General features: G+C 34.4%; 1 protein-coding gene across 2 annotated transcripts; it reads right to left on the bottom strand.

Annotated features, from left to right (window-relative positions):
* Positions 1-1,603: 1,603 nt before the first annotated feature.
* LOC132275393 (ATP-dependent DNA helicase 2 subunit KU70) lies at positions 1,604-26,503 on the bottom strand. Of its 2 annotated transcripts, XM_059776866.1 has the most exons (19): positions 26,330-26,503; positions 26,092-26,169; positions 23,704-23,820; positions 22,163-22,277; positions 20,766-20,871; positions 20,519-20,636; positions 20,336-20,419; positions 20,184-20,242; positions 17,013-17,146; positions 16,858-16,901; positions 13,434-13,510; positions 12,334-12,481; positions 10,625-10,686; positions 8,382-8,442; positions 5,447-5,539; positions 5,250-5,370; positions 3,344-3,446; positions 3,055-3,238; positions 1,604-1,933 (listed from the first exon to the last, which is right to left on the bottom strand). In XM_059776866.1, exons 1-19 carry the CDS (start codon positions 26,393-26,395, stop codon positions 1,820-1,822), a joined length of 1,884 nt encoding a protein of 627 aa, XP_059632849.1. In that variant the 5' UTR covers positions 26,396-26,503; the 3' UTR covers positions 1,604-1,819. The 2 variants fall into 2 exon arrangements, with proteins under 2 accessions (XP_059632849.1, XP_059632848.1); XM_059776865.1 differs by lacking the exons at positions 13,434-13,510; positions 16,858-16,901 and having other exon boundaries at positions 12,426-12,481; positions 26,330-26,498.
* Positions 26,504-26,544: the final 41 nt, after the last annotated feature.

Genomic DNA, 26,544 nt, shown 5'->3' with positions numbered 1-26,544 from the left:
CTTACATGTTTTATTCACATGCATACCTCCAAAAGGAAATAACCATTGAGGGGGGAATGCCATACTAAACAGTTGATTCTGTTCTTCAATGTTATGTCATTTTGCAGGGAAGAATTCTGGGATTTGTACAAGAGCTACTTTCATGAGCGAGTAGTACAAGGTGATATCCGTGTATGTCTCTATGGTCCGATACCTACTAGTTCCGAGATAAAGAGAAATGAGTAATGGGAAGAGTTCTGGGATTTTGAGACCCAATTTTGTTGTGCTTGTACCCTCCCATCTTTTTATGCTCTGCAAGTTATTTTGTAAAAGAAAGTAAAAATACAGAAAATACTACATATGTTATGTTGGTGGCGAGATAGTATGGGACAAGAATGAATCGTTTTCGCTGCTTGCTTTCATTGATGAAAATCCATTGAGAATTGTGATTGTTCATTCTTTAAACCATTTGCTTTCATTGATAAAGAAGTCTGTTTGTATGCTTAAGTTCTGTTATTTCTACTCTCTTTTTGTTGGGTTTCAAGGAGAGATTATAGATCTATGGAAGAAATTATTGTTTTCTTAGCCTCTCTGAAGGTTTAAGGTACCCTTTGGCCCTTTTGTTTCTTTGGGGTTCGCTCCCCTTTTGAGCGTTTTTAATTAATTCTTACTTATAAAAAAAAATGTTTAGTAGTTGAAAGTGACAATCGAGCAGTCCTCAGGTCAAGTGTTAAAAGGAAGTGGGTCGAATTTTTTTTTTGGGCAAGTAATTGGGTTGACTTGACTGTAAAGTAGATCTTAATTTCCAGTCTTGCCCACGAACCCGAGAGAGATTAGGACCCACCCATATAATTAGTTTGCAGAAATTTAAGCAACCCCACAATAACCAAGCTAAGCACGGCTCATATTTTTTTCTTTTTTCTTTTCTTTTACGATGAATAAGCGATGGTATACTGTTTTGTCACAAATAATTTATGTTTTAGTTATGAAACGTAATTTACTGGCCTTGTTTTATAAACAAACCCAGCTGTCATTTTGTTGGATATTATAATGTAATTTTGCAATGAAAATGAGTGGAATTTAGCATAAAAATTTAATTTTAAAAAAGCATGTTAACTTGTTGCACAATTATCACCTAGCCACTCTAGTTTTCTTTCGCTAATAAAAGCTTTCCTAGTAATTTTAAAGTGAGCAATTTTGGGGACGATTTCAAAACATCGTCCAGAACCATCTTTTCTGTGAACCAGTTTCACCAGTCCTGATTTCCATATCATTCGAGAACCAACAAGCATTGCACCACCACACAGACTGTAATCATTATAAACCAAAATCAATCTTCAATTACTATTATAAATAAAATAATTTCACCCCCAAGATAAATCAGTCTCAAGTCTCTTTTCGCTGTGACCAGTCTTGATCACCATTGCCATCATCGGCTGTCATTGGTATCTGCACTGTGGCCACGCCAACAGCTGGATTGTCTTGTACCTGCGTGCTGTGAATGTTCTAAAAACAAAAACACACAGAGAGAGATAGAGGGGAGCTGTGATTGATACAAGTATTGCATCTCCAAGACTCTTCAATAGGATATATACACCGCTGTAAAGCTACCACATACGGTGACTTGTCAAAAAGAGAACTCCTTTCACAGAATTATCCATCCGATTTACAAAACAATGCCACTGGGCATACATGCTAACTTTGAAGTAAAGCCATTTACACATTAAAACGATTGCTGCCATCACAGACAATGCCAAACAACATAAAAGCTCAGCTCTGATGCCAACAAACTGGATACAAAATCTCATTCAGTCATACCGCTTACAAAGCCACACGCTCCCTACTTTCCCATGTGTGTTAAAATCCTATTGATCAAAGCTTCCTTTTTCCCAGAAAGAGAGAGGTTTTGGGCACTAAGGTAGTATTTCAACTCCACTACGGTTAAATCCTTCAACTGCAAATGATAAGAATCACAGGCATTATATTCTCCATGGAGTTAACTAAATCAAAGATTATGATTTATAATCTGTGAGAAGTTGGATAATGTTTGGCTTTAATTCAAAATTTATCGAATTGATGGCCTAAACGCAGACCTGTTTCTTTAATTTTCAATATTTAATCTAACTTGGCTAACAGCATCCCATTTTCCTTGCAAGTTTGAAGCAGAATTAATAATCAATATAAATATATAAATATATATATAAACCTATACAAATGTAGATAGCATTTTTAATTTTTATATAATTTTTTTAATTTTTTTTATATAATATGTATGATTTTCAGAAGAGAGACAGTTAATGCTTTCCTTATAATATGTATGATTTTTTATATAATATGTAGCTTTCCTTCTCAACACTCATGCAATCCTACCAAGTCGATCCACTATCTTCCCTTTTCTCACAAACTCAAGAATAACCAAATCAATCCACTTGAATGACATTAGCTAAATGTCAATTACATACATTTTGAAATGTTTAATTTTTTCTCACATATCTTAATTAAGTATAAATTTTACTTAAGATTACGGTTGAAGTAAAATTCTATTTTTTTTTTCCCCTTCTAAAAATTTTTCGAGTGCAGTGATGTTATGTCATAGATCATTAACCCAGAGCAAGAATGAAAGCATAAAATTATTTATTAGCATGTACCATGTTAAAAGCAAGTTTCGTGTCACTTTCTTTAGTTTCTAGGTGTAGCATGTACTTTTTCGTTCTTGTTTTCTATTAAAAAAAATATACTTATTAGGTAATTATTCTTCATGCATTAATGTCTTAGTTGGTCCTTAGTAGCATTAAACAATTTTTTATTTGAATTTCCACTTATATAATTTACCAAACACAAAGAAAACATATTGTTGCAAACGACCTAGACATTGAGGAATTGTAGATATGCAAAATCATCAAATTCAAAAGCATGATTACATTTGACAGAGTATAGATATAAAGAGTAATTTTTTCAAGCAGCTAAACTTCTATGGAAATCACCTTATTTTGAAAACTTGAATTAGGCATCTCCTTACTACATGCAACTAACTTTTAATACCATGCACTCAAACACAACAAAAAAGGAAGTTACCTTTCCATTGTCCGCAAGGTCGGGCCAGTCATAGTTTGCACACTCTTGGACTGCATGGTCATGAATTGCTTTTCGTTTTTTGGAGGCTTCACTTACTTCCCGATCAGCAAAATCGTCCCTCTCGTCGTCATTTTCACCATAAACAGAGAGTTTGAATTCTTCCAATGCATTAACCACTCCTGGTCTGCCATTGGTATGCATATATCATGTTTCTTGTTGACAGAAAAGGTTGAACTATTTTTGAGATACAAATGAAACACCACACTAAATGGTATCAATGCCCCTTTACCTAGCCATGCCTTCTTCATCAGGAACAGTTTCATCTTTGATTTCAGGCATTTCATCCTCATCTAATGCAAGGGCCTGTAATACTGCATAATGTCTCTGCAAGGCTGAAAGAATTTGTTTCAGTCAGCATACTAAAGAAAACATCCTGCTAAAAACTAGAGATAGTAAACGGTGAGACTTGTGAAAAGATTTTAAAACGGAAAACTAATATTGCAATATGATTTCTACTTTCTTTAGCATTTAGCACCCCTGTAGTATGCATATAGCTCATATAACCCCTTATACGTTCTGAAAAACCCCCTAACGTTTATTTTAGGGGTGAACAAGGACCTCCCCTCATTCGGCCATTAATGGAGTGATAAAAATACTAAAATGCCTTTCTTACAATTAATATAAAAAATAGTAAAAAATTTAGTTAATGTAAAATGACTATTATGGCCTTTATTAAACAAATTTAGTTAAAGAATGGCATTTTCGGTATTTAAATAGTAAAAAATAGTATACAAAATTCAGTTAAAAAATAGTAAAAAATTCAGTCAAAGGACATTATAGGTATTTAATACAATTAATTAGTCATGTGCGAGGCACATGGTTTGTTAATGCTACTTTTCAAACGGTTGACTGCCGGAAAGTCCTAATTTGCAACATTTTTAAATTTTTAAGGGAGTCTTATACCCAAAATAAAAAAAGAGGAGAGTTATTTGCTCAAAAAGTAAACCTTAGGGGTGTTTTATATACTTAGCCCTTTAGAAATTAATAGAACAAAATGATGAGAAATTACAAGGACAGAAAATTAAATTAGATAAAGAAATTGGATCAACCAAGCTCAGCCAGTATTATATTGCCCGAGAAAATGTCCATACAAATGCTGAATTGCAAATCAAAGACGGCAGATAAGAAAAATAATTTTATAAAAGCAAGCATTTATGAACCAACATGATTATTATCTACATTACTTGGACTCTCCTATTCCACTTAACATGCAGGTGTCAACATGACACGACAAGTGTATGGGATATGTGACCGATACACATAACCAAATACGACACTTGGATCCTCTAATCTTGATGATGGAAGAAGAAGAAAAGCTCATATGTGACAGATACTTATCAAAAAAAAAAAAAAAAGCTCATATGTGACAGCAACGAAGGGTTACCTGCTTGTGAGATAGATGGAATCTCTCTTTTTTTCACCATATTTCATTTAGATTTCTTTATTATTTGAGTACATTTTAAAAGAACTATAGCGTCATATTATGTTTTCAAGTATGTAATATATGACCACGTACCCATATCCAAGTTTTGGGCACATTTCAAGCCAAGTCCTAAGATGTAGGATGTAGGGAAGTCTGACATTTAGACACATACCGTACCGGATACATGTACCCAAGTCCAAGTAACATAAATTACTAGTTGATGACTTTGGCCAATGTAATTTTTAAAGATATTCTAATTTATCAAGTTAAATATTAAATAACAGAACCTTCTGTTATTTAAAAAAATAGAATATGAAAACTGAAAACAAGTTAGCATAATCAACCAAAACCATTGAAGATATTATTTAATCAGAGATAGAAAGTTTATGGTGGAATTCTATAATATTTTCACCAAAAAGTGAAGTTAATTACTGTGAACCACATTATGCTAGATAGGCATACCGGCAAGTTTCCTGCTTGCATACATGTATACTAACATATCTCAGAAAGTTGTTTGCCCACAAATATGGTTATAGACCATTAAAACTGAAACTTCATTGTTCAAATGCTTTCAGAGTATATAACACTTATAAGACAAGTTAAAATTAGTCATCAGTCCAACAGAAACAAAATTTATACTAGAGACACAGTTAACCGCTTTTACAAGAGCTTCTATGTTACAAAATGACATATGCTGAGTATGGACATTTACCAGGATTAGCGAACTGGCAAACTGAAAAATCTTTCAAGTCTATACGTCTCATAAAAGCAGTGGCTTTTTTAATTTGATCCTCAGTTGCACGAGGTGTTGAGGCATTTTTATCAGCATGAAGCTGCAAGATGCCACAAGTAGTATCAGTGCCAAATTTATAATCAACCCTTTCAGCCAACTCAAAAAAATTTACTTGCCTCTTCAATGTGCCTAATATCATCAGAATATGGAAGATATATCATCTGCATTCCTGGAGGCTCAACCTGACCACTAGCATTGATTATCTCATCCTGCAGTTTAACAAAAATTAGTGAGGTTATCACGACTAGCTAATCTAAAAGATATTAAATAAAACCACAAGAGCAGCAGAAGGATTAAAAATTGTGGAGAAGGCTAGCCAAATAACTTATTGTCCTAATGGTCATCAAATTTTGTTCATCAATTGTTTTTGGAGCTTAGTGTCATGAGCTTTACTACCATATAGACTTATTGAGAACATCAACCCAGTTGATCCTGCTCGAAAGAGAGTTCAAATTTGACCTGCCACCAGCATACTTGCTGACCAGTCACCCAACCTCTATGTGCTGGCTTCTCATATTGTTTCTAATTTTTTCGGAGAGAAAATGACGGCGGCATGAGTAAACAAGTCTGGTCATGGCCACAAACAGAAGATAAATAGAATGTATTAACATGATCTCCCATGCATCACCAAAGAGTGAATTAAAGGTTTCATGATTATCACTGAATCAACTTTTCACCACATGTACTCTATAAGTCCTAAAATGGAAGATGATTAAATTATCTATATGAGATCTCAAACAAATGAAGCAATAGCCCACAAGGTAACTCTTCCTAAATCCTAGCAAGTTTAGCCGTCCTTTTGCTACCTTTTTATCCCAATGAAGCAGCACTTCTACAACAAGATTGTTATACTTGCTGATGTGTTGGATATGTATCTTTTCAGTGCCCAACTAAGTCTGTTTAAAATCTGTTATAGTCTAGTCGGTTAGGAAACTTAGGATCATCGGCTCCCACTGGAGAGAACTAAGTTCAATTCCTGGCAACAAAAATTCTATTTTATTCTGCACTTAAGTGCAGTCCTCTTGTTCTCCTCCTTTCAAACAAAAAGGTGAGTGTTAGGATCCCCTATGGGACAAATGGGTATGCGTTTGTGAAATTTACCTACCAAAAAGAAAAACTATCACCACCGGGCATAGTTGTTAAAGGTGTGCCTAGGCTCCAAAAAAGCCCCAGGCTCGTCAAGGCTTAACTAGATCGCCTCCACCTGCTACAGGCCAGACCCCTTCAATCAAGCTCACATAAAGCCCTCAGGCTCACGCTTTTTAGCAGGCTCCAGGCTCAAAAATGGCGCGCCTTGTATTTTTTAATCATTTATTCGTATCATTTTATTTTTACTTAATGACTACTAAATTAAAAGGTTCTATACCATATATCGTATTGTTTAACCTTATGAAATATTTGACAAAATTCATAAATTTATGGTTCACTACTTATATTAACTGCAATTACTGCTTGATTATGAATATATATAATAATATATGTTTAAATATGCATTATTATACACACGCGCCTTACTTCGATCAGGCTCGCGCCTTATACTGCGCCTTGCGCTTAGGCTCCAGAAGACCTTTGGCGCCTTAGTGCACCTTGAGCCTTTAACTACTATGCCACCGGGCCCTTGGCCTAGGTGGAATGGCCTCCACCTCCTCAAAGGCAAGGCAAAGGGTTCAAGCCACAAGTGGGGGAACATGGGTGCATGAAAAGAATCCAAAGTAAATTAAAATGCACAAATAAAATACTCCATCCATCCCAATTTTTCATCCGGATTTTATTTTGTCAATGTCCCATAGTACTTGTCAATTTGCAAATCTATGTACAGAATTTTATTCCTAAATAACCTTTCATATTGAAGTATAAAAATGTGAAATATGATGGATTATAGTCACGGAATTGATATTTCTAGTTGGATCAAATGATGACTCCATAAAAAAATTGAATTTTCGAAGATGAACAAAAAACTTGGTGTGTAAAGTAGTAGCATAAGACTGTTCAGAAGCCAAAATATAGAACATTCACAAAGAAATATTTATTACTAATTAAATATAGATCAAATAAATGGACCTATGAAAGATGATACAATCTGTTTAACATTAGTTAGAAGAATTGGAACAAGACCATCATTATGGAATATAAATATAGAGAATCAGATAGAGGCCTTGTCTTTTTTAAACTAAAACACAATAAATACAAATACTAGTGCGGGTCATGTCCAACTTTGCGATGGTAGGTAATTGGAACTCTTGTTTCTTAATTTAAAAAGGCAAGTCAAAGAAAGAAAGAAGAGAAATATAGAGAGCATTTATTAAAAAAAAAAAAAAAGGAAGAAGAAGAAGAAAAAGTATAATCGGCTTTAGAAGAGATAGTCCCATCTAAAAATGATCCAAATTTTCTATGACAAAATAGAATAAGGGAAAAAAATAAATGACTACAAAGATCTCAAAGGAGAAAATAAGTGTAAGAAGTATAATGACCTTAGAAGAGAGAGTCCAATCTAAAGTTGACTCAAATTTTCTATGACAAAGTAGAATAAAGAAAAAAAGAAGAAGAAGACTAGAAAGATCTCAAAGGAGATAATATGTGTTTCATTAGTTAGTCATAGAAATTGAAAATCTATAGCTGAGCCAAAAATTGATTTTTTTTTTTAATTTTTTTTTTCGTTTTTTTAATTCTCTTCTCTCTGAAGAATCCTACAACTTAAATTAATTGCTGGCTTAAACCCTACACTTCAACAAAGCATGAAATGCACTTGTTACTTGCAGAGTTCTGCCTGAAAATGAAACAAATGCCACTTCTAGTGAAAAGGAAGAAAAGAATTCCTTCAAAACAATAAAAATAAATTAAACGTTACAACAGAAGAGACATGAATCAGTAAGCACTACAAGAATACAAGCAAGTAGTTGAATATTGACTAGCAAAAATACTCATCTACTGTTTATTCTGTTGCGGGTTGCAGTTGATGCCAAACAATCATTTTGTAGTTGGATCAAAATATTAAATCCATCATCAAAGATTTCTGGCCTATCAACGCGCTTACAGAAAATGATATCTTACTTGTGCAACAAGGGCAACCAATTGAGGACGAGTGAAACTCCCGTAAAATGCAACTGCAAAACTGATTTAAAAAAAGTAAAACCCACGAAAGTGTCACTCACAATATACCTCTATGACTATTTTGCAAACCAATCATACGCACATATATAAAAACAAACATAAAAAAAACATGATATAAAATTTAAAAAAATCAAATTAGTTTGATGAAAATATTGAGGTCTCAACTTCAATCCCACAGCATTCACCAAGAAAGGACCATTCAAATTGGAGTATAGGCGACTTCAGAAACTAGGATCCTGGGAACTTGATTGGGTGGCGGTAGGATTATAGGGTGGCAGAAAGTCCAGGGTTTATATTAGCTTAAAAATTGAAGATGTTGAATGACGATTTAAATAAATGGAACAAGAAAGTCTTTGGGAATTCTGGAATGATGGAAATTAAATGGGCTAGGATAAATAAAGGGTTTGGATGGAAAAGAAGGTGTAAGTTTTTTTACTTAAGACATGAGGGCTAGAGTGGAGGAGAGGAAGCCAGTGCATGAGAACATTGAAGGTGTAAGAGAGATGAGTCACACAAAATACTTGGGCACTTTAAGCTCAGCAAAGGAGACAGGAACGCTAAATCTTTTTATTTGCTGGCAGATCCACAAAGGAGGATCAATCATATGTAAAAACAATTTTTATACTATATTTTTATATAGCCATTGCAATTTTGTTTTGGAAAAAAAAAAAAAAAAAAAAATTGTTTTGGTAAAAATATCTATCTGGAGGATTTGCTCTTGAGACCATGAACCGATGGGATGGAGTTCAACAAGATTTTGAATGGAGACAGGGAGTCTGTATAAATGTCCTTTCTCAAAGGGAGAGATGATGGAATCCTTTGGAGTTGCAATTGGAAGAGCCCCAAGGTCAAATGGAATGATGATGGCTTCTTCACAGCAACGTTGGGTTATGGTGAGAGAGAATGGTGCTTGCAATGATGAACCACTTTCATGCCACAGGAGAGTTGGAATGGAGCTTGAAATCGTCTTTTATCGATTCTCACTTATTATTAACGAAGACCAAGTGTTAAGCATGACGGATTTAGTCCTATTAGCATCCTAGATGGAGTGTATAAGCTAATATCCAATTGTAGGCCTTGAGTTTGAGGAGGGTGTCAGAAGGGGTAACTTCAAACTCATAGAATGCCTTTGCTGGAGGTCTTCAAACTGTGGATACCATCACTGCAAATGAATGTGTAAATTCTATGTTCAGGAGTGAAGAACCAAAAGTAGAATACAAGTTCAACATCAAGAGAGCATATGATCTTGTCCAATTAGGATTTCGGGATATCCACATTTTTTTGGACCTAATAGAGGAAGCGAGTCAAATTCTATATTTCTAAGAAGAATTTTCTATTCTAAATAAAGAAATGCCAGCTGGTTTCTGTGCTCAATGAGTTTCTGACAGGGGGTCCTTTTTCCCATATCGGGGTCGAAGTTTTCAGCAAGAAATTTTGAGATTGGGATGGTTTAAGGACCATCTTTGCAAGTCTAGCAATCTTTGTTTGGAAAAGGAAGTATCTGAGCAAGGAAGATTCATTCTTCCAATAGGTGGCTACCTCTGCGTGCTTTATCTCTGTCTTGTTCCAGCCTCAGTGCGAAGATGTTGAAGAAGTTCTCTTTTTGGTAAGTAAATATTAAAAAAGTTATAGAAAGACATTCTGTAAGGAGGCATAAGGGTGGTGGGATCAGTTTTGGTGTGCTCTCTAGTGAAATTAGTAAACCGAATGAAACATCTCAACTTGTCAAGGGACGTGGTAGCAAGGGACAGGTTGTAAAGCAGAGTGATGGAAAGAGATTAGCATGGTGAAAGAGGTTTCGCATACGAGTGAGGTTTGAAGCTATTGTGGATTTTTTTTTTATTGATTTATTCTTTTTTAATTATTTATTTATTGGTGGGGGAACTGGGGAAAAGTATCTGCAAGTGGATGTGTGAACTTCTGATGTGATATTCAAAGCTATGAAAATTAATTCATTAACCGATTTTTTTTTTTTTTTTTTTTTTTTTTGATAAGTAATTCATTAACCGATTATTAGGTTAATGACCGAGGGATTTTGGTAGCATGGAGCAGAAATCCAATCATACAGATGTGAAACAATGACATATAAAAAACATACAAGAATATAGAGTACTTTTGGTGACTAAAGTCTAAGAGTAAATCGGGTTTTAACTTTTAAGTGTAAACATTGTTCATGTACTAACCGTTTGAGCCGTAACATGGATCTGTGGAGAGCAATGAAAATGCAAGTACTTCCAATCACTTCCTGCATCAGCTAATAAATAACTGAGAGTTCAAAAGACCACAGTAATTTACCTAATAAAATATTTGATATGAAAAATACTTTGGGATGCATGAGAGAGTATCAGAGCCCACCCTTCTAAGAATAGAGGAGCAGAGTGGCACTTGACAAGCATTCAACAAGCAAGCACATTAAAAAGGATTACCTCAAAAGCGCACACACAAGAAAGCCAGCAAGAAAGCAGCAAAGGAAAAAAGCAGACAAAGTGAATATAATTAATAGGGGAAAGGATAGTACAACATGGGTGTAAGACTGTAAGCCTAGAAACAGGACCATGGCATTTACATGTCTGTCTGTCCATATATTCAAAACTAAAGTTACACATCTGGCACAATAAAACCTCACCCTTTTGAGATGTCAAATCTAAGATTATTTTACAAAATAATACCACTACATAGTTATAAAGATGCCAACATGCACCAAGCTTAGGGTGCAACAGCACAGCATGTGTGCAGTCAGTAGATAACAGGCATGCTGACAGGCAACCCACAACATCCATCCCTACTGAAAGAAAAGCCCATCCTGGCACCTTCTAAACCAGTAAGTGTTTCTCACATCTCTGAAGGATACAAAGTCTTATGTTTTTTTCCAACTGATTTGCTCGTTTCTCGTGCCTTTCTATCTCACAAGAAATTCCTACATTTACTTCCTGGAGGAGTAAGCCATATGGTCCACTAAGAAAAGTGAAGTGTCACATAGAACATTCTATGTTACATATAAACACCTTTTATCATAGAAAATATGAAAATTATTAGATAATACGAATGTGTCCTTGTGTGTCCTTTGGTTCGGGTATTGATGAATATGAAGTCAAGATAAAAACCAATACCGAAAACAGATAGCAGATTCCTTGCATAATAGAAAGACATTTTCAAGAAGGTTTCCAGATATTGTCAAGTCATTGTGTGTTTGTGGGCAGTGAGCTTAAGCAGCTAACTTTTTTTAGTTCTTAACCATGAAGGAATAACTTTTACATTCAATAACCACGTTAATCTAAATTGAGTAGATAAAAAGGTGAGAAGAAAGTGCTTTGCTTCCAAAAAAATAGGAGCCTAACTTACAGAAATATAGTGATACGGGTAAGTGGACCTACAATTGTTGTTTGTATGCTTCTCATTACATGTTATCACTTACTTTCATCCTAAAGTTACATTCACTGGTATCCTTGCGCAACTTTCTTTGAAAAATAGAATTTTAATTTAAAAATAAAATTTGTTAGATGTGGCCTTTTAATGTTTAATGTTTCTAAAAGTTCATAAAAGCATCTTATGGAATTAGGGTACAGAATCAAACAACACTGAGATATCTTATGGAAGTCAAAGCATATATACATACATAAAAGTGCCAGCAAAAATGGGGCCTTACTTCACCTTTTTAGAGCTCCATATATTAATTTGAGAGAGAGAGAGAGATGTTCAACTTATGTCAAAAAAGTTTGAGTGATAAAACAGACATAATTAGTGGTAAAAATATACAACTTGGATCTGCAACCTTTCAGAAGAACACAAGGGCAAGACAGGGAATTGTAAAAGCACAAAAAATAAAAATAAAAATAAAAAACAATTCAGAAGATAATTTGAGTTATTGCATAAGGGTAAGAAACAGAACAACCTCATCACTAGGAAAAACAAACGTTGATGGCCTCAAGTTGTGATAATCTTTTAAGCAACTCAACGGTTTAAAACCTAGAAGACGGAGATGACCTGTTGATACTCTCTTGATTTCTGAAAGCTCCTCCACAGAAAATTTGATATTCTCACTGAAATGTAAATGCACATATTAAGGGGTGTAAAAAATAGAAAATGCACATGTTATGAAAATCTTCCATTATGAAACAAGTGTGGTAGCCAAACAACATATTTGCACACATGAAAATTTTCAAGATGCAGACAATCAAGAAGAGCGGTGAGCCAAGTACATGACCAGCATGAACAGATGTAATGAGAGTACATAAGCAAAAGTGGATCAGTGAGATGTTGATCACCTTGAACAACCACGTAAATTGCTTAATGGCAGCCATCAATGCCAAAAGGTTAAAAAGAAGTAAGCTCTTTTCTTTTATGCTTCAGACAGTTAATTTATCCCTTTTTTTTATGAGAATATTGAAAACCCATATCAAAAGCACTATTAGATGAAATCCATACAAGGAAACGAAACTTAATACAATCCATCACCCGGTATATCTCCAGCCCCCATCCAAAATTTCCTTGATAGGAGCCAGGAAATTGATAGATTCAGAAGACTAACAGAAATCACCATCTCTATTCAGTTGCGATGATCAGTAGAATGAAGATGAATATAAACCAATAGAGATGAACGCATCTAAATTCACCATGATGTGTGGGTTCAACAACTGGTGGTGGGTTTTATCAACGTTGAAAGCTCCAAATGTTACTAGAACTTCTAGCAGGCATTACAAGCAAAAGACCAAGTTTTCCACAACAAAAGATAAGAAAATGCAGTAATTTATGTAAAACCTGAGTAGAGAAGACATATCGGGCACAGTTATATAAGAATAAATCTAATAAAAATTTTGAAGCAGAAAAATATCCAATTATATATTGCAATAAGGACTACAGTAGCAAACTATAAATTGATGGAATTAAAATTATAATCTACCATGATAGGACAAGAAATCATTCAAGATAAATAATAACAGTGACCCAGTGAACGCCAAATAAAAACGATGAACTAAAGAGCCTGTAGTGTACTTCTTGTAAGATTGAAAACGTCTGGGAGGCTCCTGGACCAATGCACCTGTATCTGCACAGACGAAGGATCTTTCTGCCTGCACAATGCCAAGAGGAAGAACCTGAGCTAGAACTTGTTCTTACAGCAACCCTCCCCATTCAGAAACAAAAGGACAGACTTATGATCCAGAAAACCATTGTGAATTTGGCCCAACAAGGCAACCCCTCAAGATGTGAGTTTTTTCTTGTATTACATTCTAAACCTTCTTTTAAAATAACAGCAATGCAGTGTACGAGACTAGGAGTTTATTAAATCAACGAGTACACAAACTAAAAGACAAGATTGTTAATACTGATTCTTTTAAAAACTATTAATCAATTAATGTAGTGAACACAGCTTCATATAAAATTGATTCATTAAATTTTGTTTTGTTTTCCATAAGCAGTAAATTATACAATAATTAAAGCAGTGCTCCTGTATCTCTGGCACAATACTCGAATTCGACCCTCAATTAGAAAAAACATATTGATTAATTTTCCTCAAGATACCAACTCACTGAATTATTCAGCAAACCAGCCTAAGTAAGTAGCGTGAAACTGACACCGAACACAGAGGAATGGCAAATCCTAAACAAGTGTGATTCAGCAAATAGCTTGAGTAAGTAGCGTGAAACAGACATCAAACTAGATGCGTGGGAAATCCTAAACAAGTGTTATACAGACACAGCGTGAAGAAGGCTACATAACCACAAATTTAGTTTGTATGCATCTGTTCTATGAGCAAGTGCAGAACATCGTTACTTTTTAATTTTCGGGATATTTTAGTACTTTATGTTATTTTAGGGATTTTTAGTATTTGTTTATGATTTTGCCTATATAAAGGCTCTTATGTAATGAATGTATTCAGCTTTTTTATGGAGTAATAAGTGTGATTATAGGATTCTCTCATGTTTCTTCCCTCCATTGTTCTTGCTCTTCTCAACCCAGTTTGTCTAGCATCATCTTTCAGTCTATTTTTTTCTATTCCCTTTGTCTGTTTCCCCACTTTTTGGTTAGCCTCATCTCATCTTCTGTCTTCTGGTCCCCTTCTTTATTTTCTATTATACATCAAGTGGTATCAGTATTTTTCTGATCCTACATCAAGAACTAAGTGGGGTCACCAAAAAGAGATACTGATAAACAATGTGCTTCTATATTATATAAAGAAAAGATCCAATCATGACATGGCTGGATACTAAACCAACTGAAGAAATTCCCAAACCTTATATGGAAGTCGAAGAGTTAGTAAACACTCAGAATAGAAAACATTCTATGTGTTGTATTATATATTTCAGCCCTCATCACAAATGTTCTAGAAGGAACTTAAACAACAAACTACTGTCATTAGCTATGTATACACATTAAAGCATTGAATACGAGGTGATAGCAGGCATTGTATTTAATATGAACTTCACATCCCCCTTCCTGCAGGGGATAATGGCAGTTCAATATGTATACACAAATGTATACAAAGATAATGCAACAGTTTTTATTTAGAATATGAAAAAGAAAATTAAGAAATGGCTTAAAATATGAAATAAATAGCGATCTATGCCAAAACACCTAAAATTTTATAGACTGACTTTGCCTTATCCCATCAAAGCATCACTAATTCTATGGAACACTTGTTCAACTACCGAAAGGTATGTCATTTAGCACCACAATATTTCCCACTTTTTCCACAAAATTGTCCAGATTTTATTTTGTTTCGGTTTCTTTGTCATCAATATGGTTCATTCAAGGCCAACAAAAACAGTGAATGCTCAAACAAGAAGATGCGTGATAAAAAGAATGTGTATTGAGGTTATCAGAAAGGACATTATTGCCAGTCCCAAGATACTCCTAGAGAGGTTAGATGAGTTTCATTGTTCATTCATTTTTCATTCATTTTTCATTGAAATTGGTAGCACTTTGAGCGATTAGGTGTCTAAGATAGAAATGATATTCAATTATTTCACTTAGATTAGATTTCTAGTGATATTTTTCATTTCATTTTTAGTTTTTTTTTTTCATTTTCCTGTATTTATTTTAAGAGATGATTTATTACTATGTAACTTGCATCATTTGACATATTCCTTCATTTACTTAGCTTTTGTTTCAATTTTCCTTAAAATTTACTCCCTCCGTCCCAAAATAGTTGTCCATCTTTCCATTTTGGGATGTCCCAAAAAACATGTCCTATTCCAAAATTGAATGTACTATTTTTTATAACATTCCCAAACTATCCTTTTAACTATACAACTGCACTAATTTTATTTTTATTTTTGATAAGTAAAAATTTAAAAAAAACGCTCAAAAGGGGAGCGGATCCCAAAGAAACACAAAAGCCAAAAAAAGCCTCAAGCCTTCAAAGAGGCCAAAAAAGAAACAATCTCCTCTAAAGATCTAATATCTCTCCCTGAAACCCAACAAAAAAGAGTGGAAATAATAGAGAACTCTTAAACAAAGAGACAGGCTTCTCCTTTCCATCAAAATATCTCCGATTTCTCTCCAGCCAAATGCACAACCAAATACAAAGAGGAGTAGCCCTCCAGGCATCCCGAATGAGAGCCCCAACTGAGAAGCCTCCCCAAGCCTCAATCAACCCTCTAGTGGAACAAGGCATAACCCAGGGAACTCCAAACAAACCAAACATCAAAACCCAGCAGTCTCTGGCCATACTGCAGTGCAACAGAAGATGATCAACTGCACTAATTACGGAGCACAATTTTGTCTTTTAGTAAGGGCATATTTGAAACTTTACTCTTATCAATACAATAGAAAACTATTAAAACTCCACTACCATAAAAAGTTGGATTCCCCATGCAAGACATGTATTATGGGATAGAGGGAGTAATCCTTTTATTTGTTTCCCCCTACATTTCTTATATGATTCGATTCATTCAATCAGTTAGATACTATTTAAATTATAATCACTTCACACCTTAAAATTTGAAGGTCACTCTCCCTCTTTATGTTGCACATGGGAAAAAATGCTGGTTACTCCTAACATAATCGGTTTGATTTGAAATTACAAGTAGGAACTTTGTTGTTCACTTGTGGAAAAATAAGGCACAACAAGTATAATGGTACAAAAGAACATTATGCATCTTTTTAAGCCAAAAATTATCATAATATGCCATTTAATGAAAAAATTATATAAATCTTTTAAAGAAAAAGATAAGTTTATCTTTTCAGCAGCAAATTTAGATTGTTAGAATAAATCTTGTGTCTTTCATGATAACTAATTAGTAGAGGACCAACTGTAAGAAACTGTGAAATAAAACCACATTCTCAAAAGTGCCAAAGTGAATTCTCAAACCATTGATTCACTTGAGGAATTGACACCCTAACGAAATATACTCTTCCGAGTTTATCAGTATATGCGTAACCACGAAGGAAGAAATTAGATCTGACAATTTATTACCTTTAGAGGAATATTAGTGACAGAATCAAGCCAGGTAATTGAACCTATGAACAAGAAGTAAAGGGAAAAATAAAAATTATTTATCAACTACATTGACAAAGTGGCATATAGATCTTGATGCCTCAAAATTAGAAGGAAAATAGTAACAAGAATACCTGGCATGGTCGGACGAATCAGAGCATAGAAGTTCAGCTCAATGGATAAGCCGTCGACAATTGAAAATGTGATTCTTCGAACTTTTCGCTTCTTGAACATGCGCTTTCTTAATTGATCTTTCATATCGGCAATTCTGATAGTAAAAAACAATTATTTTTATAAACTGATAAAAGCTAGTACCAGGCAGAAAGTGTTTGGCATGTAAATGTTTGACACTACCAGGTCTGAATGAACTCAAACAAACAGCAGCTCAGAATTAATGCAACCTAACAAACAAAGAAATCATCTACGAACTATGATCTCAAAATTTTAGCCCATGCAACCAAGCAAATATATAATGCACATAATATAAACATTGAAGCGATTAATAGTCCTTCAACCAAAAATCATGAAAGAGGAAACAGCAGAATTTTTTTTTTTTTTTTTAATAAGTAAGAATTGTATAAAAAGCGCTCAAAAAGGGGAGCGCATCCCAAGGGAACAAACACAGGCCAAAACAGCCATTACACTTTCAAAGAGGCCAAAAACATCAACAATTTCCTCTAAAGATCTATAATCTCTACCTGAGACACAACAAAAAAGAGTGGAAACAATAGAGAATTTGGCTTGAGAGGAACAGCAGAAATTGAGGCAATTTTTAGGTTAAAATGGTGATTAGATTTATACCGAGGATCTCTGATCTCTGTCAAGGATAGGACATGAATAAGGTTACCAAAAGAGTGAGCAAATGACAAGTCAAATGATAGATGAAATGGATGACAAGCGAGCTGATATCCACGAGGAACGTGATCGATTTCGAAGAAGTTGGAATGCAAGAAAGAAGAAAAATATGAAACTTGCCAAGGGGGGATGATGGAATACAATCTTCGTGGCCTCTTGATACAAAAGATAGCATGACAATTCATGGAACAATGTACAAATACAAACATCAACATGTACCAAAAATAATAGAAGTGGCAAAAGATGAACAAAGGAAGAAGAAGAAAACAAGATGGTGGCAACATTTCCCAGTCTTTAATAATTCTCTAAAGATTCCTGTTCTGATGATTGAAATTTGGCTTTGAAGAGAGAGAGAGAGAGAGAGAGAGTACACTCTAAAGCACAATTATAATAAAATAGGACAGACTCTATATAGTTTAACATGTAACATTGTACTTGTACACCCCTCAGATAACCTATCTGCCCTAGACTTGTGGTTATTCCTTGTTTCATTTTCAGTGATTACTCCATTTAGATGTTTAGCATCGAGCAGTGTTCTAATTAATCCAATGTGATAGGAGGGATGAACATGGTACAGTATCTAAACACTGCCTTATTTTCACAAAGTGGCTACCTTCGGAACCCAAATTTTGACACATCACAGCCTTTATTTTTATTTTATTTTTTTACAAAAAAACAATCCAAGATTTGAAGATAAATTTTAAAATAAAAATTGTGTCACAAAAAAAAAAAAAAAATACCACGCTACATAAAGAAGTCAGAATGCCAGCTGCCTACTCTGGAAGTTCCAAGTCGAGCAAAGTAAAAGAAACTGGGAAGGAAAAAGAATTCTCAGTTTTGTATTAGAAATTAATATTCAATAACTTGTTTATTGAATCAAGGATTTTCCATGCATAAAAAAAACATAAAATGTTGAAGATGTGACCCTCAGAGGTTCTAGATGTTTCTAAATCCCGTATCAAGACTAAGGGCGTTCTCAAACTCAGAGATACCTAAAAAAAATTTGGGTTTTTTGCGCAAATAATAAATATTGATGATGATTTGAAAGGGAATCTAAGAAATTATAGATGGGATTAGCAGATATCAAGTGGTAAACGTATTTTGCTTATTCTCACTATCACTGCTAATGCATCTAATGCAACAAAAAAAAAGGAGCTGATGATTATAGCTGACAAATTCTCACAACACCTTTTGAAGAAATAGAGACCAAGCCAACGTCAGAAATCCAAGTCATTGCACTGCAATAAGCTTCCTAGTCACATGAGTTGGAAAAATAATGAATTCGTAAACTACTGTTGGAATGATTGTCCCAATAGTATCAAGTTTTCATATTCTTCTTTCTTTAACAGTTCAAGCATCTGAGTCATATTACAGCAACAGATGTAAGAGAAGCTACGCATTATCGTTCTCTCCTCAAATAATAAGGAACATTCTAGTAAACGAAGCTAAATAATGATGAAAATTGGAAAGCTTATTGGATTCGATAAATTGCCAATCGAGGACTGGAAATATTTGGTTGAAAACAGTGTAGTTCAGCAGAAAATTTTATTGTTCTCCAACAGCTAAATAAACTGATGTCTAAAAGTTTTCTTCAAATTTTTGGCCTGGCGAGCTGCCACTTGGCCAATTGTTATTTTAAATGCCTAGCAGGCTGCTAGCGGGCCAGGCTGTTGGCCAAAGCCCATGCACTCCACTCAGTCTAGTGGCCCAGGCTGTAGGCCATGGGCTTTTTGAAGACCCCTACTCACAGTCAACACTTTAAAAATGTATCCTTGTAATATCACATTTATACCACAAATCATAAGGTGTAGTAAGAGGCATTTCCCAGTTCTGGTCCCACTAAGCAGGGTGCTGGAACGCTTAAATGTCTCTAACCCCTAGCCCACTTGAGCTCCTTTTTTTCCTGGAGTGAAGCTTCTACATCCCTTCCTCTATACCCCCTACTGATTGCCTAGGATCACTGAAATGCAGTGGGAACCATGGCAGACTTCCAACATATGTCGTAATACAGAAATAAGTTAATAAATAACTCATGATAACACAATGATTGTTGCTGAATCATGCAAAAATAAGAAAGATTTGATGCTCTATGTGGTGAAAACAATTTTTAAACAAAGGACACAAAAAAAGTCATTCCAATATGGAAACATTTGCTGCATTTGCATCATTCAGATCACAGTTACATGTGTAGTTTTATCAAACAAAATATAATCCATCTTGCATATGTAGAAGAATCTTGTCATGCTTCAGGGCCCTAGAGTAAATACAGAACATCAAGCTTAACACTCCATGGAGCGTTAACCTAATAAAGTAATTTTTCCAATTTTCTTAGAAAGATGCATTTACAAAAACAAAACTCAATTTTAATAATGCAACACTACCTCCAACTTCAATGGAGTAAACAATACAATCATGCATGGCAATGCTGTAAATTCTGATAGAACACACACCTCTCTCCTGCTGAGGGCATAAACTGAACAAGTTCATCACCCTCCAATCCAAGCAATTCCTGGTACACAAAGGTTCAAAGTTACTGATTTCAATGAATACAACCACCAATGGACGTTATTGAAACACTTGAGATGTAAAAGCATGACCATACAGCGTAGAAGAGGGAAACATTGAACTCCATATCAGGCCTACTTAAGGGGAGAAGTTCAATTGAGATACCAAGATCTTGTGCATCCTGAAAAAATGCAACAATGACATGCTTTAAGTCTCCACTACTGAAACTTCATTTAACAATATTATCCAACTAAGGCTATATAGAACTCCCATCAGTTACTTTAGCTCGCTGCAACGTTGTTCTTGTCATATCTATTTTTGTCACTCCCTTGATACTCCCAAAAGGATCATCCTCGTTAGTAAACAAGAGAATACGTTTATCAGCTGTTTTTGCAGATCTGAAATAGTATTATAGCCACTATTAGTAAAAACTAGATGAGTGACTAAAAAAAAATGATAGATTAAAGATAGTGATAATAATAATTTTCTTCAAAGTAGTGAAAGGTAAAGAGACAATGCAATATTACCCTTTACGCAGCAACGCTTGTGCAACCCAAAGAGCATTGTAAAGAGAATTTTCTCTAGACCCAGACAAGATTCCATACTGGCTTCCAATTTCTTTAGTAAATGATTCTGCATACATACAAGTTCAGGAATCAAACCGGACTTCCATTGTCAACAAATCTACTATACCAATGGTGTATCTGGTCAACATTTGGATGCATGCGAAACCAAGAATTTGAGTGAAGGAAATGCTTAGCCCTAATGTTAATATGGCTCATACACATTAACAAGTCTCCTTCATCTGAAAAATTGCAAGGAATGCACTGGTAGAGAAGAGACCGCATTCTCAGATGTTTTAGCTCCTACATTAATCTAGATATTTTTCTTGATCCTTTAATGAACTCAATTACGTCCTTTTTTGCATCTAGCAATGTTTCAGGAAATTCATAGTATTATGACAGTTTATTACAGACTCCAATAGTAATTATTCAATTAAAACACAATAAACTTGTAAGAATGCAAGGACCTTTAAACTTGAAGAATAGGAAATAATTAGGACATTGAATGTAAAATGCACAAGTCTCATAAATATTTCCATCAAGATCAATGACCCATATGCAACTTATGAAAAAAAAAAATTAAAGGACTCCTCAAATGTTTTTTTTTTAATTTATTTTATTTTATAGGTAGGACTCCTCGAATGTATTTGATAAATTTATTAAAAGAAATCAAGAAAAATGGTAGAAAGAGAAAGGGGACGAGATTTTAAAATTTAATTTTTTATTGCTGGGCTTTGATTTCAATAATGTGCATTCCTCCAATACCAGTATATAAGCTTTCAGTTTATGTTTGTAATGGTTCGCTTTGTGCAGCTAGAGGGGTTTTACAAAATATTTTGAGAATTGCTACCAAGAGTTGATACTATAAATACTCAAGTTACATTATCTTCAAAACCTTAAGTTCTAAGTGAGTTAGTTAGAGCAGGCAAGGATTTGAATCTGATAATTGTAATACATGCAATGCAGGTGCTTGAACCACTCGTAGAGCAAAGTCTGCACAAATGTGAAGGGGCATGTTGATAACATAATGCCTAAGTAATAATAGCCTCTAACAGCTTAAACAATTAGAACAGTTGATAGTTAATAACATATGGTGCTTGCACATCTCCGGAAAATATGATGTCAATGTTGTTATGTTGCACAAAGAAATAAAAATAAGATAAAGTCATCAAGGCTGTAAATGAACTGAGCTGTTTGCGAAAACGTTTTTAACTGAATTCACTTGAAACTCAAATAACCCCAGTGGGTAATATCGTTTTTTTGTAAAAGAGGGTCAAACCAGAAGGATTCTGAAAATTCTCGAATCATCATATAGTACATATTGGTTATAGACCAACAAAGACAGCCCCCTTAGGGTTTACCTTCTATGCAATCAAATTCTTTTATAAGCCTTGCTGTTGGCTGATCTAGACACTCGCGTTCAGCAACATTAAATACAAAAACACCATTTAGATCCTGCAAATTCTTCTTTTCCCTCTGCAAAATAATAAAGAAAATATGGATGGAATTGTATAAAAAAATATCATATAGTAGCTAGCATATTCTCAGCTCTTAACACCTAATAAGCCAGGTAATGCAGTTCAAACATTTCAAAAGCGAGTTACTAAGAAATTCGATGTACTAGAAGATAGAAATCCAGAAACATATTTTCCATCTCTACCCACTAAAGTCAGCGGAAAGTGCGGGAAAAGAATATAAGCAGGCCATGTAAGAATCACACTTTAACAAGACACATCGATTGGAAAGTGACACCCCTTAGTGGTACTTTTCTTCTGGATTGGGCTGTTAAGTTAAAAATGGATGGCAGAGCAGTGAACTGTGGATCTTGAAAAATAAAGTATTTTTTTATTTGGAAAATAATAATAGAGTGGTATTCACTTTCCAGTTCATCCAATATTATCAAATGTCATTACTTGCATTCCTAGTTGGCTGACTAGGGCCTCTACGCTACTAGGGGCTCCAGCAAACTTGGTTATCGCTCACCTAGATCATGCTTAAAGCAAGTCATTATCTGGGTTTAGCAGCCCCACTTGAGCAATTTGGCCTACATATTAAAATACGTAGTAACTGAAAAGCCCATTCTTCTAAACAATACGAAAAGACACATAAAAGAAACTTTTTTTAGTTTTTGAAACTTGAACGCTAGATAAGGTGCAAGCTTTTAAACTTCATATAACCATTTTTGTTCTTCCCCTAACAAAGGAAAATATTGACCAAGCAAGCTCCCTTACCGCTTTCCACCAACAACTATTCTGAATCATCAGTTTTTCCCATTCAGTTAAATCTGCTGCCATACATATCAAACCCATACCCTATATCTACGAATGAAAAATGTTTCTCTCACCTGAAAGCAGAAGATCAATTCTCACCCAGAGGCTAACACATACAAATTAGAGGACAAATTACCAGCCAAGCCCCCAAATTTAAATATTGAAACATCTAGTCCTAAAAATTTTGAGATAATGAGTCAAATTGTGAATAAATCTATTTAAGTCTTAAGATTGAAAATGAAGGGCAAAATAGGCATTCTGTGGAATATTTTAACAGGGATAACTGTTCATTGACAGCAGGGGAGGTATCAAATAATCAATGAAATCTCGAGGGAAGTTGAGGAAAAAAAAATTTCAATAGTTCTATCTGAGGCCAAACTTCAGGAAAGCTCAGCTGATTTGCCCAAAATTAAAATATAGTACCCAAGTTATAAGCAACAACATTATAAGTTTCAAGAGTGAAGCGTATATTTACATGGTGTCTACAAATAAGAAACAACGTACATAGATACAAAGGCACGCTCCGAAAAAGGAAGCTGTATAGTGTACGTGGTCAACCATTTTGTTAATTTGAATTAATCTACAAAAAAAAAAAAAAAAAATGTTCTATTTAATCATAGTCACCATCTTACAGTGTTGAAGAAACAGATTGCAACTTCATCGTAAGATCTATTAATGATTTGAGTCTTCAGTGACTGCAAGATACAACTGACAGCAACGTGAAAATGAGTTTCATCCTTCTGATCTTCCTGCATGTATTGACAGATCAATGAAAGCTGATCATTTTAGGTTAATATAGGAAACAATCACTAACATTTTATGAACAATAGTCTGTGAAGAATAGCAAACTGATATATATCAATCAGGAGAAAGAAAAAGATAAAAGAAACAAGAGAATATTAGTGTTCAGCGTGTGAGAATGGAGGCTACTTTAAACAAACCAGACGGATGAGTTAATGGAGAAAGCTTATCTTTTTTCTATTGTTTAACAAAATTCTTTGACCAATAAATTTAGTGACAAAAGTTCAAAATAATCTATAGCAACTACAATTTGCCTACCCCACATGCTGGAAGCAGACAATTTGCAATCTGCTAAGAGGCTTAAGGTACCGTTACCAGATATCCAATGCCCACAAAAGCTTCCTATGTCATACATCTTGAAAGTACGAAAGTTAAAACAGTCCCTTGAAAATCCTAAATGTGATAAACGGTGATCATCTCACCACATGTTGGTCATTCATCATGATGAAGTGAGATTCAAATGTCCCCGAACAATATATATGTATATTTATATATTTTTAATTCTTAGTTGAGTAAGTATCGACGGTGAGAAACTCCTTTAAGAGTTAGAGAGAGACTGGATGCGAGGAGTTTGGTAGGAGTAGATATACAAGTTTAAGTATACCAACGGAAGTATAATACAACTTCATAGAAGACATTTTTATCATTATCAGAGGAAAAATATGGAAAACGTACCTATAAATTGATTATTATTATTATTATTATTATTATTATTATTATTATTATATATATCTGTCCAAACAAATACAGCTAACATCGAACCGTCTGTACCTTGCACGAGCAAGATAAAATTGACTATAACCATATAATGATAACAACATCCAGAAACTTTAAATTAATTAAGAGGTGTTGCACCAATAAAAATAAATAAATTAAGATAAGTTAGGGCAACATAAAACAGAATCGGAAAGTTGAACAGATTCAAATCATGCCAAACATGATCAACATCAAACAAATACAGAATTAATGTGGCCGACCATTCGTTTGGGATAAAGGCAAAGTAAATATATTAAGAAATATTATGGTAGAACGGTTCGAATTTAAATAATGATGGGCTCGTGTAGTTGAAATTCAAAACGTGGTTATCCGGATCAAGAATGTGATGTTCAAACTCAGTAAGCTGATAAGCTTCCCAACGATGTTTCCTCTGAACTTGCAACAAACTCAGGCTGAGCTGCTTATAAGAGGAGGTCCCTAACAACCAATGAGGTATGAAAAAAATATATACTAAATTCCTGGTTCTACTCTTGAGCTCCAGTGCCAGTCAAGGCCTCTTTATTGCAGGAAACGATGCCGGTCCGGGTCGTGCTGAATCTCGCATAAACAAACATCATTAGTCTCTGTTAATTGAGGATGCTCAAAGGGATGAATTCAAACAGGTGTAATCATTAGCATTATTCGCGTAGAATGATTGTCCCCAAAGTCCCAAGATTCAAACTGCAATCTCATGCTTGGGAGTCTGAGCTTCACTATAGGACCAAGAAATGAACTCTTTGATAGATATCTTAATAATCCAGTAATAAAATAAAATAAATTTTTTTTGAAAAAAAAAAGCAAGAAATAGCACATAAATATTCTCCAAATTCCATTGCAATAATGAAAAATCAATGATAAAATGAAAGAAAAGAACACAAAATTCCTAGTTGTTTTAGGTCCAAACTATCAGGACTAGGGTTGGAATAACATATGATCCAAGTTGTCCCAATGTTGGCATGAACTAATGATGGGTTGTGATGGTAAATCTCCAGAGTCAATAATAATAATAAATATTAAATTAATACAAGAAAAAGAAAGGTAATCTACAGCATGTATGCAACAGATAGTTTTCTGTAAGTGATTCTTTTTATCAATTTATTTCCAAAAAGCTAATAATTACATTCTCAAAAAATGTAATGAGAAATTACAAGTAATTCAAGGGCAGCATTGGTTTTTCAATAGATTGCACTCACTTAGCAACAATATACACTAAAAAGAAAAACTCAGAGTAAGAAAAGATTGTTCAAAAACGTAATCAAGTTCTCACTCTTCAATAATGAAGAATTTATAACTGAAGCACTAATATGCATTGCACCACTCAAACAACAATCTCAATCTTGTAATTTTTTGTTAATAAATAGCCACTCAGCCATTAAAACCCAAACAATTACACACACACACACACATATATAACATAGAGAGAGCTAAAAGAAAAAGGAAGAACGAAGAATTAAAGTGCAAACCCCGAGACAAGTAGTGCTGAACATTTTGGGCGAAGCATCCACCAGGTACACCACCAGCTCTTTGCTAGACTCTCTCGCCTATAAATATATATTCAACACTCAATTATTAATTCGGAATAGGATAAAAATAAAAATCAAATGGAATATTTGCAGAAGAACTCGGAGAAAGGGAATAAACATAAATGAACCAAAATAAATAAGTGTGCAGAAAAAAAGATATGTACTAAGAAAAGGAGACCTGATGGAATTCATTTTCTAGGTCGTCATCGTCGTCTTTGAATACGTCCTCTGGATCCAAGTCCATGATGATAAGAACTAACAGAATATAATCGAAGAAAGGTGAAACTTCCAGCAAACGAAGAACAGTGTGTGTGTGTGTGTGTGTGTGTGTGGAGAGGGGAAGGGGAGAGGAAGAGGGGGAATGAATTTTCGCTGCGTATATAAGCATCGAAA

This window comes from Cornus florida, unplaced genomic scaffold (assembly GCF_030987335.1).
Source record: "Cornus florida cultivar Cherokee Brave unplaced genomic scaffold, ASM3098733v1 CherokeeBrave_3.0.0_Hap2_Chr09, whole genome shotgun sequence".
Lineage (NCBI taxonomy): Eukaryota > Viridiplantae > Streptophyta > Magnoliopsida > Cornales > Cornaceae > Cornus > Cornus florida.
The sequence above is the reverse complement of the archived record's forward strand: the minus strand, read 5'-3'. Positions and strand labels throughout refer to the sequence as shown.

Excerpts from the sequence above, each read along its gene's own strand:
- LOC132275393 (XM_059776866.1), bottom strand. The coding sequence starts at position 26,395 with ATGGACTTGGATCCAGAGGACGTATTCAAAGACGACGATGACGACCTA. Across the intron at positions 20,637-20,765 it reads CAAGCGTTGCTGCGTAAAGG|ATCTGCAAAAACAGCTGATA; the intron begins GTAATATTGCAT and ends ATACTATTTCAG. Across the intron at positions 1,934-3,054 it reads ACCTTGCGGACAATGGAAAG|TTGAAGGATTTAACCGTAGT; the intron begins GTAACTTCCTTT and ends TATCATTTGCAG.